Below are 14,767 nucleotides of genomic sequence, written 5' to 3' on the forward strand. Positions count from 1 at the left end.
GCTGATCGACAAGGTGGGGCATCACATCTCCTCCCCCCCCCAATAATTCTCTTACCAAGAATTGGAGTAGAGATGAAGGGTGGCTGATTGACAAGGTGGGGCATCACATCTCAAAGCCACATCTTCCCCCAATAACAGAATTGGAGTAGAGATGAAGGGTGGCTGAGCGACAAGGTGGGCGTCACATCTCAAAACTACACCAATTCCTCCCCAATAATTCTCTTGCCAATTGGTGGAATAGTGGGGGGGGGGAGGGAGGCTGATCGACAAGGTGGGGCATCACATCTCAGAGACATCGTCCCCCAATAACTGAGAATTGGAGTAGAGATGGAGGGTGGCTGATCGACAAGGTGGGGCGTCACATCTCAAAACCACACCAACTTCCCCCCCCCCCCCTCACCTAATAATTCTCTTGCCAATTGGTGGAAGGCTGATCAACAAGGTGGGGCATCACATCTCAACAGCAAAAAAAAAGTACCACATTTCCCCCCCCCCCCCCCCAAACAAACATTTTCTCCAGCTAATTGTTATAGAAGACAATAATGGTCCACACATTTACCCACCCCCCACTCAATCCTGCTGTCTCTCCTGTTCCTGCGGTTCCAGTCGGCTTGTTCATAAGAGTCCGTTTTGTTTTAAAGCATAATGCTTGCGGGGGCGAGGAGGGGGGTGGTGGTTGTTGCTGCTGCTGTTGTTGTTGCTGTTGTTGTCCTGGTCCGGGAGGTTGTTGGGGGGGGTGAGCTTTACAGCAGGTTTTGGTGTGTTTTTTTTTGGTTGTTTGTATTTTTTTGTGTGTGTTTTTATAAAGCCAGCAGAGATGGCGAGTTCAGAGAGTCCGGGGATTGGTCGCTGCTGCTGTTCCGCTGGTGGACGATGCCGCAGCTGCTTCCCTCTGAGTGGGTGAACACAAATGAAGAGGTGTATGAGCCCGGGCTAGCGTTACTCAGAAAGCCGGGGTGGAGAGGCTCACACTGCGGGTAGACAGAGCCGCCAGCGAACGGTACCTCGGCCGGCAGCTCGCAGCTGGACGGGTAGCTCCCGCTGAAAGGCTTCTCCTTCCCCTCCAGCGCACTCGCCAGAGAGCTCACCTCGACTGTTGCAGCGCCCGGCTGCGGGCTCAGCGACTCCTGGAACGGGATCTTGCAGGCCGGCTTGTGGGCCACCAGCACGAACTCCAGCTGCTCCTTCTCCTTGTGCAGCTCGGCGATCTGAGACTGCAGCTCGGCCTTCTCCTCCTCCAGCTGGTCCGTCTCCTGGAGAGGATAGAGGAGGAGGAGGAGGGGGGGGGGGGGGAGAAGAGATAGGGGAAGGGTGGTTAGATAGGTATAACTGGGCACAGAGAGAGAGAGGTGAGGGGGAAGAAAAAAAAGAGAGGAGAAAGGGGGAGCAAAGAGGGGGAGAGAGAAGGAGGGAGGGGGGGGAAAGGAGGGGGGGGAAAGGAGGGGGGGGAAAGGAGGGGGGGGAAAGGAGGGGGGGAAAGGAGGGGGGGGAAAGGAGGGGGGGGAAAGGAGGGGGGGAAAGGAGGGGGGGGAGCAAAGTGGCAGAGAGGTGAGGGGAAGGAGAGGAGGGAGAAAAGGAGAGGAGAAAGGGGAGCAAAGGAGAGGGGGAGTGGTGAGGGGAAGAGGAGGGGGAAGCAAAGAGGGGGAGAGAGAAGGGGAAGGAGAGAGAAAGAGGGGGGAGCAAAGGAGAGGAGCAGAGCAGTGAGGGGAAGGAGCAAGGGGGAGCAAAGAGGCAGAGAGGTGAGGGGAAGGAGGGGAGGGAGAAAAGGGGAGCAAAGGAGAGGAGAGTGATGAGGGGAAAGAGGATGAGCAAAGAGGGAGAGAGAAGGGGGAAGGAGAGAGAAGGAGGGGGAAGCAAAGTAACAGAGAGGGGAGAGGAGGGAGAAAAGGAGAGGAGAAAGGGGAGCAAAGGAGAGGAGAGTGATGAGGGGAAAGAGGATGAGCAAAGAGGGAGAGAGAAGGGGGAAGGAGAGAGAAGGAGGGGGAGTAAAGTAACAGAGAGGGGAGAGGAGGGAGAAAAGGAGAGGGGGAGAGGGGGGAGCACAGAGGTGAGGGGAAGGAGAGGGAGGAAAGGGGAGAGAGGGAGGGAGAAGAGGAAAGGAGAGAGGGAGAGGAGAGACAGAAGGGGAGGGGAGAGGTGAGGGGAAACAGGGGAGGGGGAAGGAGAGAGGAGAAGGAAAGGAGAGAGAGAAGGGGAGAAGGAAAAGAGAGGGGACGAAAGGAAGGATAACAGGAGGAAAGAGAGGAGGGGAGAGAAAGAAGGGGAACATGGGAAGCAGAGAGAGGAGGGAAGAGTAGGAGATAGAGGGAGGGGGAAGGGAAGGCGAGAAAAGAAAGGCAGCAAAGGACAGATGGAGGGGAGAAGGGAGAGGAGAGGGTGGGAGGGAGAGAGAAGGAAGATAAAGGAAGGAGAGAGAGAGGGAGAGAAGGAAAGATGGAGGGGGCAGAAGAGGGGGAGAGGGGAATGGGAGAAGGGAGGGAGGAACGGAGAGAGGGAGGAAAGAGGGCAGGAGAAAGGAGTGGGGAGGAGAAAGAGCGTGGGAAAGGTAGGGAGATGAATGTGAAGGGAGATAGCAAGAGACAGACAGGAAAGAGAAAGCCCTCATGCCCCCCCCCCCCGCCCCCTGGGTTGACGCTATTCCTCTGGCCCACCCCTGGGGACAGAGACTCTGGGAACAAAACTGCTTTCCCCGTTCCCAAATTACTCTTACTGCAAATGTAAGAGGGAGATTCCACCCCCCCCATATATCCTGCAGACAGGACCCCCTCCACCTCCCCACACACTTTCCCAGTGGGGGGGGGGGGGTTTGAGGCTCTCGCCTTCCCCAGAGGCAGGGGTGAGATGGAGACCCTCATCCCCGCGGTCCGCCCGGAGACCCCCCCCCGGGATGCTTACACTCTGCAGGCGGTCAGTCAGCTCCCGGCGGCGGTTCCGGCACTTGGCCGCTGCCAGCTTATTCCTCTCACGGCGAACGCGGCGTTTCTCCTCCTCCTCGGCTGTAAGCTGCAGAAAACAAAATATCATCAGTACAGAGAGGGAGCTTTACTCCGTATCTAACCCCGTGCTGTACCTGTCCTGGGAGTGTTTGATGGGGACAGTGCAGAGGGAGCTTTACTCTGTATCTAACCCCGTGCTGTACCTGTCCTGGGGAGTGTTTGATGGGGGACAGTGTAGAGGGAGCTTTACTCTGTATCTAACCCTGTGCTGTACCTGTCCTGGGAGTGTTTGATGGGGGACAGTGTAGAGGGAGCTTTACTCCGTATCTAACCCCGTGCTGTACCTGTCCTGGGAGTGTTTGATGGGGGACAGTGTAGAGGGAGCTTTACTCTGTATCTAACCCCGTGCTGTACCTGTCCTGGGAGTGTTTGATGGGGGACAGTGTAGAGGGAGCTTTACTCTGTATTTAACCCCGTGCTGTACCTGTCCTGGGAATGTTTGATGGGGGACAGTGTAGAGGGAGCTTTACTCTGTATCTAACCCCGTGCTGTACCTGTCCTGGGAGTGTTTGATGGGGGACAGTGTAGAGGGAGCTTTACTCTGTATCTAACCCCGTGCTGTACCTGTCCTGGGAGTGTTTGATGGGGACAGTGTAGAGGGAGCTTTACTCTGTATCTAACCCCGTGCTGTACCTGTCCTGGGGAGTGTGATGTCACACTTGAATGAGGAACAGTGTTTCTGAAAGCTTGTGTTTACTATCAAATAAACTGGTTGGACTTTAACCTGGTGTTGAGACTTGTTTTTGATGGGGGGGACAGTGTAGAGGGAGCTTTACTCTATCTAACCTTGTGCTGTACCTGGGAGTGTTTGATGGGGGGGACAATGTAGAGGGAGCTTTACTCTATCTAACCCCACAATGTACCTGACCTGGGAATGTTTGATGGGGGACAGTGTAGAGGGAGCCTGATTTGAGCACACTCCAATCCCAGCACATGTATAGATACATTTTATTTAAACCTTTGTGAATTTGACCTGAATAAGCAGCCCATTGCTGTGTGACAGATGCTGTCCCTGGGCCTCACACTCACCGTTTCATCTCGGGCCCTCCGAGGGCGACTGGGCCGGCTGGGTTTTGATGTCTCGGCCCTGCCATAGGAGCACATGGCTGGGGTGGAGTAGCTGGTGCCTGGGAGGTTGTACGGGTCCATGGTGGGCTGGGGCAAGGCAGCCAACTGTGACTGGGACTGGGCTGCGGAGGAAATGACAGTCGGTTGGACCATCCACTGCAGGTCCTGGCTGGTGGTGATGGCAGTCAGGGTCGGTACAAAGGATCCTGGCATCTCGCCGACACCCGTGGTACACTCCTGGAATAGATAGGAATGTAGGACATTTAGACTATGGTGGGTGGAGGTGGGAATGGATGGGCTTTGGAAGGGCAGGTGGGTTAAAGCTAAAAAACCGCCACAATGGAAGCCAAGACCTTGGACAGGGAGGAGATGGAATGGGAGCACAGGACAATGACATCAAAGCAAACACCAAACAGGGTATTTTAAGCAACCAAATTGGAGCCCTCAGCACATGGGCTTCAGACATGGCTCCATTTGTCCCAAGTTAGCTCTGCTGACTGGATGGGGGGATCATTACTCCCAAACCCTCCCCCATTGATTTTTAATTCATGAAATGTGGGCATCACTAACCAGACCAGCATCTATTGCCATCCCCAATTTCCCCTTAAACAGAGAGTCTCACTTGGACAGAGGGTTAAGAGTCAACCACATTGCTGTAGGTCATAGACCAGACTGGGTCAGGAGAGCAGATTTCCTTTCCTAAAGGTATATTACTGAACCAGATAGGTGCTCAGAATTCTACAGTGCAGAAAGAGGCCATTTGGCCCATCAAATCTGCACTGAACAGAATCCCACCCAGGCCCTAACCCCTACATATTATACCCATTATTCCTTCTAACCTACACATCCCTGGACACAAAGGGGCAATTTCTTAGCATGGCCAATCAACTTAACCCACATCTTTGGACTGTGGGAGAAAACCCATGCAGACATGTGGAGAATGTGCAAACTACAGTGACCCAAGCCAGGAATCAAACCCAGGACCCTGGAGCTGTGAAGCAGCAGTGCTAACCACTGCCGCCAATGGCTTTTTTGACAATTAGATCTTTAGTTCCAGCTTTATTGAATTCCAATTTCACCATTTGCTGTGGCAGGATTTGAACCCAGGCTCCCAGAGCAGTGCTCTGGGTTACTAGTCCAGTGAAAATACCATGAGATCTTCTCTTCCCAAAGTCTCAGGCTGAACATGATCCCAGGGTTCAAAGGAACCCCAACATCAGCAAGTCTCCTTCCTTCACACAAGGTCCAATGGGGGGGCACACTGATGGGAGGTGGGAGACAACCCTTCAGCCATTGAATCCCTACAGTGCAGAAGTGCCCATTGTCCTTACACTGACAACAATCCCACCCAGACTCCATCCCCATAAACTTTATTATTTACCCTGCTAATCCCCCTGACATTAAAAGGGGCAATTTATCATGGCCAATCCACCTAACCTGCATATCTTTGGCATGCAGGAGAAAACCATAGCACCCAGAGAAAACCCATGCCAATGCTGGAATAATGTGCAGATTCTGCACAGAGCAACCCAAGGCCAGAAATGAACCTGGGCCTCTGGCACCAAGGCAGCAGTGCCAACCACTGTGCCACAATGCTGCACACAATTCTGTCTTGTTGCCTGGCTTCTGAATGTTTTTCAGGGGGTGGGGGTACCTGACTAACCCCAAAGTAGAACAACAATGAACAATGAGCAGTTAACAGGAGCACAGACCTCCAAGTGGCACACAGTATAATTGTCTGGACTAATAATCCAGTGACAATTTGGGACCTGGGTTCAAATCCCATCATAGCAGATGGTGAAATGTCAATAAAAAATTTGACATTAAAAATCTAATGACCATGAAATCTTTGTAAAAACTCCATCTGGTTCACTAATGTCCTCTAGGAAATCTGACTTTCCCTGGTCAGGCCTACATTTTCACGTAACTTCATTGCAGTGTTAATGTAAGCCTACTGTGACAAAAAAATAGTGTCACTCCAGACCCACAGCAATGCAGTTGGTTCTCAACTGTCCTCTTAAATGGAGGCCCAGTCAGCCATGCCCACATTCCATAAACAAATATTTAAAAAATGATCAGTGTAAAGTGGATACAACAAGGCTCATGGGACTTTTGACAATTCTCTGGAGAAAATGTGTCCCCCACCACCCTCCTTGAACCAAGTCCAGAGATGCCCACATGCTGCCCCACTTGATGGGTGGCAAGAACTGGAGGAACAGTTCTGAGGTTGGCCATTAGGAGGGGGACGCCAGAGACAGACAGACAGATGCTTCTAAAACCACCACGTCTGCTTAGCTGTGTCCGCCAGACACTCTTGCCCGTGTTGTGGCCAGTTTACCCCCTTGAAAAACTGCCCCAGTCAAATAGGACAGACTAAACTGTATGGGGACCTGAACCCACGCTGCCCTATACCACAGAGGCTGCATTGTGTAAAGGCTGCTGCTAAGCAAAATGCAAGTTACACACAAAAACCCCAATCCGCTTTCAAGTTCAGTGACATTTAACCGCAAGTCTGCTACCCACAGCAAGCTGAAGGGGCCCACTTCCAGCTTTTATTTGAGGGTGGTGATGTGCCCTCCACATCTACTCCTGTTGACTGTTCAATGTTTGTTGGAGAAAGGGATTGTGAGCAAGCACACCAATTTTCTTTGCCCACCCCACCCCCCATGTTGGATTGTACAGTAAATAATTAGTTTTTCAAATTTCATATTTTAAATCAGAAAAGAGAATTCTCAAATAAAATATTCCCTCGCTGCTTTTTTTGGGGGGGAAAGTGGGCGAGTGGAGAGCGGGAGAAAAAGTGGGGCTAGCTCAAATGCTAGCATAGACACAATGGGCCAAATGCCCTCCTTCTGCCTGGTGACCATTCCATTCTTAAGATTGTGTTCCAAGACTGAGCACAGAATCCCTACAGTTGCAGAAGGTGGCCATTCGGCCCATCAGGTCTATACCAGCCACAATCCCACCCAGCCCCCCATATATTTACCCTGTTAAGCCCACCACCTCGAGTAGAACTGCTGGATCCAGACAGCAATTAGAAAAGTATTTTTAAATAAAGTGCTGGAAGGCAAAATAAACTCAGCCTCATTTCTTGAGTCAGTTACTGGATTCGAAACTCAACTTCTCTGCTTGCCAAACCTGCTGGGTTTTTTTATTTGCAGTATTTTATGCTTTTAATTTAAAAATGATTAAGTTGCTTTGGGCTTCAATATACAGGCGGGCACCAGGGATTGACGAGTTGCAGTCCCCCAGCATGTTATAATTTTTAATAATGCAGACCTCTAGCTTTTATTTCAAGTTTAGTGATTTAGTGTCACATTAACACTGCAATGGAGTTGTTGCGAAAATATCTTTTAAAAAATTGTTGTTTTAGATCGCAAGTACACAGGCGGATTCCCAGGGATGTCTGAGCTGCAAGTGTAACTTGCAATAGTGGCATCCATCCATTCATAAAAGTGAGAAAAAGGGCGGGCTGGTTGTGTGGGCGGAGCCCGCGTCCCCCGCCGCCGTGCGCGAGATTCCAAACGACAGCGCGGTCGCCTAGCAACGTTCCAAAATAGAACGTCGTCGACGTCAGCGCGTCGGCGGGGCCGTTGCGTGCGTAACGTCACCAAGGAGCATTCCAACACGTCAACCTTACGTACGTAACTTGGAAGGGGGGGCGGGCCAGGCAGCGTCGTGCGTGTGAGCGCTCTACCTCCCCAAAAATCGGGGGGCTGGAAGATCGATAGACCGATTCTAACCGATGCAAGAGGCGGAATGCAGAACTAGGTACACGATCCCCCTTTGCATTTAACCGGGCTGACTTTGTTTTGCAATAAGTCTTTTTTATAATAAGGAATGACTGTTTCCCCCCTCCCCAATTCATACACTGCAACATTCATGTTGTGACATTGACGACAATTTGGCCCTGATGCAAAAAAAAGGGAAGGAAGAAAGTTTGGGTTCCCCCTTGCATCTCAACACAAAATGCACACATACACATATACACAAATAAATATTAAATATATAATAAATTGCAAACTATATATTATGTATTGCTTATAAACATGTGTATATTATATATATTTAAAAAGTTCAGCTGAGTGGACTTACCTGGGCTGTGGTGGTGGGACTCCCCACACTCTGGCTGAAGGAATCCACGGAGGACAGGTACTGAGGCTCCGAAGGGGAAGAGCTGCAGCGAGAAGCCGAGTCAAAGTCGCCGGAGAATCCCTGGTACATGTCCTCCCAGTCGGTGATGAGCCAGGATTTGTCGCCCTTGGAATCCAGCTTTGGTGGGTGCACAGGTATCCAGTGAGAGAGGGTAAAAAGTAGAGAAGCACAAAAAAAACACAAACCCAGCAGTGTTGTTGCTTTAGCTGCTGCTGTAGGTATTGGTGGTAGTACAACAGTCTGTGTCCCCCACTCCTCTCTCTCTATCTCTCTCCGCCGGCTCTGACTTTATGAATGAACCGGCTCCTCGGATTTGCCTTTTTATACTAGCGTACGCCTCTGACGTCAGGCTCATTTGAATACCAACACATAAGCGGCTGCAAAGGGCCGAATTTCGCCGGGAAAGCCCGCAGGCAGCCTCACCGAAAGCGGCAGGGCTGAAGCACACACCGCTCGCAGCCTCGCCACCCGCCTTTATGCCCGGGGAAAGGCGATAAAACCCTCCTTTTTCCCCCCACTCTGCTGCGGCGGGAGCCCCGCCTCTCCGGGATCCCTGACGTACATGCCCAAATATGGAACTGTGTAGTTGGCTGTTTACTGGTAACCAGGCACTGACGTCAGAGGGAATCCCTCTCTAGACAGCGGCTCCATCAGAGAGAGAGAGTTTTAAATAGCAACCCCAAATAGTCTCTTTTATTTTTAAAATTCATGGTTATGGTCCCACCTTTTATTTTTGAAACTATCAAATGATTTTAAAGTTTGTTTATTTGTGAGTCACAAGTAGGCTTAACGCTGCAAAACACTGTGAAAATCCCCTACGCATCTTCTAGCTGAACTGGAGCGCAAGTTTAATTTGATTTAATATTCATACTTGGGGTGTCGAGAAAAATATAAGGTGATTGGATTTGATTTATTATTGTCACATGCATTGGGATACAGTGAAAAGTGTTGTTTCTTAGAGACAAAACATACTGTTCATAGAGGACATGGGGAGAAGGAAAGGAGAGGGTGCAGAATATAGTGTTACAGTCATAGGTAGGGTGTAGAGAGAGATCAACTTAATTAAGGTGATTGGATTTGACTTATTATTCACATGTATTGGGATACAGTGAAAACTATTGTTTCTTAGAGCCAAAACATACCGTTCATAGAGTACATAGGGGAGAAGGAAAGGAGACGGTGCAGAATATGGTGTTACAGTCATAGCTAGGGTAAGTTAATTAAGGTGGTTGGATTTGATTTATTATTGTCACATGTATTGGGATACAGTGAAAATTATTGTTTCTTAGAGACAAAACATACTGTTCATAGAGTACATGGGGGAGAAGGAAAGGAGAGGCTGCAGAATACAGTGTTACAGTTATAGCTAGGTGTAGAGAAAGGTCGACTTTAGAATAGAATAGAATCCCTACAGTGCAGAAAGAGGCCATTCAGCCCATCAAGTCTGCACTGACCACAATCCCACCCAGGCCCTATCCCTGCATATGTACCCACTAATCCCTCTAACCTACGCATCCAGGACTCTAATGGGACAAATTAGCGTGGCCAATCCACCTAACGTGCACATCTTTGGACTTAATATAAATTGATTGGATTTGATTTATTATTGTCACATGTATTGGGATACAGTGAATAGAATTGTTTCTTGCGCACTATGCAGACAAAACATACCATTCATAGAGTAAATAGGGGAGAAGGGAAGGAGAGAGTGCAGAATGTAGTGTTACAGTCATAGCTAGGGTGTAGAGAAAGATCGACTTAATATAAGGTGATTTGTGTTGATTTATTATTGTCACATGTATCGGGATACAGTGAAAAGTATTGTTTCTTCTATGCTATACAGACATCATTCATAGAGTACTTTTTTATTTGATTGTTATTGTCACACATATTGAGATACAGTTTGTTTATTTATTAGTGTCAGAAGTAGGCTTACATTAACACTGCAATGAAATTACTGAGAAAATCCCCTCGTGGTCACACTCCGGCACCTGTTCGGGTACATTCAGCGTGGCCAATGTACCGAACAGTCATCGGGACTCGAAACATCACCTCTTTTCTCTCTTTACAGACGCTGCTGAGACTTTCCAGCATTTTCTCTTTGGGTTCCAAACATCAGGGTTTGCCTTGAATCTAAGTGATGCTTACAGTCCCCCCAACTCTAAGTCCTACACCTCACCCCACTTCCCCCCAAGAGCCCAGAGGCCAAAGTTTGTCATTTCCAAGTGGTTGTGTCTGTAAGCTTCATTCCCATGCTCACCTGCAGCGCACCCTTCCCATCAGATTCGGAAATAAGCCTCAAGTCTCTGATTTCAGTAAGTTATATATGTGGCTGTCTGCTGGTGAGGCCTGCGGTTTGTTGTTTTTAAACATGGAAAACACTTTCTGCGTGTTTCGTTTTGCCTGAAAGGTGTGTATGTGGGAGAGAGAGCTTACTTCCTCCCCCCCTGCAAGGTTTCCCCCCAGACACTTGTTGTTGACATTCCGATAGCGAGTCGTCACCTACTGCCATGACCTTGGAGAGAATGCTGCCTTGACTGAAAATGAAACACACCACACACGTGGACTCCCTGTAAAAGGTTGAGCTGCTGATTTGACATAAGCCCCTGCTTGTCATTCAGTGCTGGCCTCAATATGAAAATAAAACAATACACACATGACACCCACTATAAAGGCAAAGGGCGTATCCAAGCACTGGGAGCCTGTGCAAACTTTAAAACAATCTTATCGGCCAGCAACAAAGAGTTAAACAATGCTTTACGGCCTACATTTGCTTCTAGTTTCTGTGATTTCGAAAAGAATGCCTGGAATGCATTGTTGCAGCACCTTTCACATCAGCACCCTAATGACGTTGCCTCCTTTAGAATGTAAGAAACATTTTTCTTTAATTACTTCTGTTTTACCCACAAGAGAGACAGACAAGCAAAACCCAAGCAGACAGGAAAAGGCATCGCACCTTATAGAATCCCGACAGCACAAGAGGCCCTTCGGCCCATCAAGTTTACATCGACCCTCCAACAGAGCATCTCACTCAAGCCCAATCTCTGCAATCCCATGCATGTACCCCACTAACCTACACATCTTTGGACACAAAGAGGCAATTTAGCATGGCCAATCCACCTAACCTGTACATCTTTGCACACTAAGGGGCAAGTTAGCAAGGCCAATCCACCTAACCTGCATATTTTTGGACACTAAAGGGCAATTTAGCATGGCCAATCCACCTAACCGGCACACCTTTGGACACTAAGGGGCAATTTAGCATGGCCAATCCACCTAATCTATACAACTTTGGACACTAAGGGGCAATTTACCATGGCCAATCCACCTAACCTACACATCTTTGGACACTAAGGGGTAATTTAGCATGGCCAATCCACCTAAACTGCACATATTTGGACACTAAGGGTCGATTTAGCAAGGCCAATCCACCTAACCTGCACATCTTTATACAGTAGGAGGCAAGTTAGCATGGCCAGTCCGCCTAACCTACACATTGTTAGACACTAAGGGGCAATTTAGCATGGCCAATCCATCTAACCTACACATCTTTCGACACAAAGGAGCAACTTAGCATGGCCAATCAACTAAGCTGCACGTCTTTGAAGTATGGGAGGAAACTGGAGCATCTGGAGGAAACCTACGCAGACATGGGGAGAATGTGCAAACTCCACAGCGAGAGTGGCCGAAGGCTGGAATTCGAACACGGGTCCCTGGTTCTGTGAGGCAGCAGTGCTAAGCACTTGCCACCGTGCTGCCCTACCTGCCCTGCACCCCGCCCCACATCCTGGCTCTATGTGTCTCGCATCCTGCTGCTATCCACCCAGTGTCCTGCTGCTCTCTCTGCTCTGTGTCCTGCCCTACCTGCCCCATGTCCTGTCCAGTGGCCTATTCCCACATGGGCACTGCCTGCTGCAATGTTTTCAGTCCAACCCTCTAACCCAGATCCACCCAGTACATACAGTGCTGATCTCTCTGCCCCGCGGTGATGTGACACTGAGGGAGGAGATAGAACAGCAGCTGAGGTTGCACAGGAACACGTCCAAACAGGTCTGGGTGGCTTGCGAACAGACGCAAATGCTGGAAGCCATTTACAGCGGCTGACAAGCTTGGTGATGTCAGCAATAACAACACGGGGAAGGTTTCCCACCGCACAGAATCCTGGCTGATACCCTAGTGCAGGGAGTGCTGCACTGTCAGAGGCACTACCCTTTTGATGTGATCTTCAATAGAGATCCCACCTCTGATGATACTGTGCTCACAATATATTTGCAGTTTACGCCAACCCTCCAACAGAGCAACTTACTCAAGCCCTATCCCAGTAACCCCATGCATTTACTCCATTAACTGACACACCTTGGGACACTAAGGGACAACTTAGCATGACCAATCCCACCCAACGTACAGATTGTTGAACACTAAGGGGCAACTTAGCTTGGCCAATCCACAAACCTGCACAAAGGGGCAATGTATCATGGTTAATGCACCTAATCTACACATCTTTAGATACTAAGGGGCAATGTATCATGGTTAATGCACCTAATCTACACATCTTTAGATACTAAGGGGCAATGTATCATGGTTAATGCACCTAATCTATGCATCTTTAGACACAAAGGGGCAATGTATCATGGCCAATCCACCTAACCTACACATCTTTAGACACAAAGGGGCAATTTATCCTGGCCAATCCATCTACACCCCACATCTTTGGAGTGTGGGAGGAAACCGGAGCACCCGGTGGAAAACCCATGCAGATATGGGGAGAACATGCAGACTTCACCTGAGGCTGGAATTGAACCCGAGTCTCTGGCGCTGTGAGGCAGCAGTGCTAACCACTGTTCCACCTTGCCATTGTAAACCCTTTGATTGGCCACACTATATTGCCCCTTAGTGTCAGGGGAAATAGCAGGATAAATATGTGGGGTTACAGGGATAGGACCTGGGTGGGATGGTTGGCAGTGCAGTCTCGATGGGCTGAATGGCCTCCTTCTGTAGAGTAGGGAATCTATTATTCTAAGTTAAATGGGAACAGACAAGATGGATAGAAGGAAACCAACTCAACTGATTGGAGAATCTCGGATGACTGGATATGGCCCAACGAAATTGGAGGCAATAGATTTGGTAGTGAATTTTGGAAATATTTCTACACACATCTCTGCAATTGCTGCTGCATCAGTTATTAGCTTTAAAGATTGATAGTCTTCTGTTTGCCAGTGTTGCTAAAGGATATGGGACATAAGGCGTCCATATGAAGTTAGCAACAAAGTAGCCATGATTTCACTGACTGGCAGAATAGGCCAGAAATGCCACACACTGTCCCTGTGTTCATTTTAAACACTAATACCAGTCTCAAGTATAGAATAAATCTCTCCGTCTACACTGTCCCCCATCAAACACTCCCAGGACAGGTACAGCACGGGGTTAGATACAGAGTAAAGCTCCCTCTACACTGTCCCCCATCAAACACTCCCAGGACAGGTACAGCACGGGGTTAGATACAGAGTAAAGCTCCCCCTACACTGTCCCCCATCAAACACTCCCAGGACAGGTACAGCACGGGGTTAGATACAGAGTAAAGCTCCCCCTACACTGTCCCCCATCAAACACTCCCAGGACAGGTACAGCACGGGGTTAGATACAGAGTAAAGCTCCCCCTACACTGTCCCCCATCAAACACTCCCAGGACAGGTACAGCACGGGGTTACATACAGAGTAAAGCTCCCCCTACACTGTCCCCCATCAAACACTCCCAGGACAGGTACAGCACGGGGTTACATACAGAGTAAAGCTCCCCCTACACTGTCCCCCATCAAACACTCCCAGGACAGGTACAGCACGGGGTTACATACAGAGTAAAGCTCCCTCTACACTGTCCCCATCAAACACTCCCAGGACAGGTACAGCACGGGGTTACATACAGAGTAAAGCTCCCTCTACATTATGAGATATTTTCGTATCCAATCCTGGATATCCTCTGACATCCTGGTATTACATTATCAATAATTGCTAAATTACTTATATTTTAATGTGTGGAATTAAATTGCCCGGCCTCATTTGACACAGGACGCTAATACTGGACAGAACTTTCCATCTTGTCAGTTTGGCTTCTATTTGAAACGATATCCCAAAAATGTAAGGGCTGTGGACCAACAACGCACAGATCAGTCGATTACTTACCCATTATATTGTATTGTTTTATTTCTGTTTCTGGTAGAGCAGCTGGTATGTATTAGTGGGGCTCTGACATTGTTTTACACACGATAATGAATGACAGACAGTGGATTTGCTGCGTGTACCGTATCCTAACACTTCTCTCCAATAACATTTCTGAACGTTGGAAATTCAGCAGATTTCTTTATACTGCAGTGAAATGCAGTAAGCACCAGATACAGTTAGACATTGCTTCACTCACAATGTCCAATTTAATCGCAATCCATTGCCTAATGCACGCACTGTCTAATGCACGCACTGTCTAATGCACCCACTGCCTAATGCACCCACTGTCTAATGCACCCACTGCCTAATGCATTCACTGCTTAACGCAC

General features: G+C 48.9%; 1 protein-coding gene across 1 annotated transcript; it reads right to left on the minus strand.

The window, feature by feature from the left end:
• Positions 1-521: 521 nt before the first annotated feature.
• On the minus strand, positions 522-8,495 carry fosb (FosB proto-oncogene, AP-1 transcription factor subunit). The gene is made up of 4 exons (XM_080218210.1): positions 8,160-8,495; positions 4,026-4,301; positions 2,896-3,003; positions 522-1,253 (listed from the first exon to the last, which is right to left on the minus strand). The coding sequence occupies exons 1-4, from the start codon at positions 8,286-8,288 to the stop codon at positions 801-803; spliced, it is 966 nt and encodes a 321-aa protein (XP_080074336.1). The 5' UTR covers positions 8,289-8,495; the 3' UTR covers positions 522-800.
• Positions 8,496-14,767: the final 6,272 nt, after the last annotated feature.

Source organism: Carcharhinus amblyrhynchos, unplaced genomic scaffold, assembly GCF_965287045.1.
Source record: "Carcharhinus amblyrhynchos unplaced genomic scaffold, sCarAmb.v2.hapA scaffold_37, whole genome shotgun sequence".
NCBI classification, from domain to species: Eukaryota; Metazoa; Chordata; class Chondrichthyes; order Carcharhiniformes; family Carcharhinidae; genus Carcharhinus; species Carcharhinus amblyrhynchos.

Excerpts from the sequence above, each read along its gene's own strand:
- fosb (XM_080218210.1), bottom strand. The coding sequence starts at position 8,288 with ATGTACCAGGGATTCTCCGGCGACTTTGACTCGGCTTCTCGCTGCAGC. Across the intron at positions 4,302-8,159 it reads GTCCCACCACCACAGCCCAG|GAGTGTACCACGGGTGTCGG; the intron begins GTAAGTCCACTC and ends TATCTATTCCAG. Across the intron at positions 3,004-4,025 it reads GGAGGGCCCGAGATGAAACG|CTTACAGCCGAGGAGGAGGA; the intron begins GTGAGTGTGAGG and ends TGTTTTCTGCAG.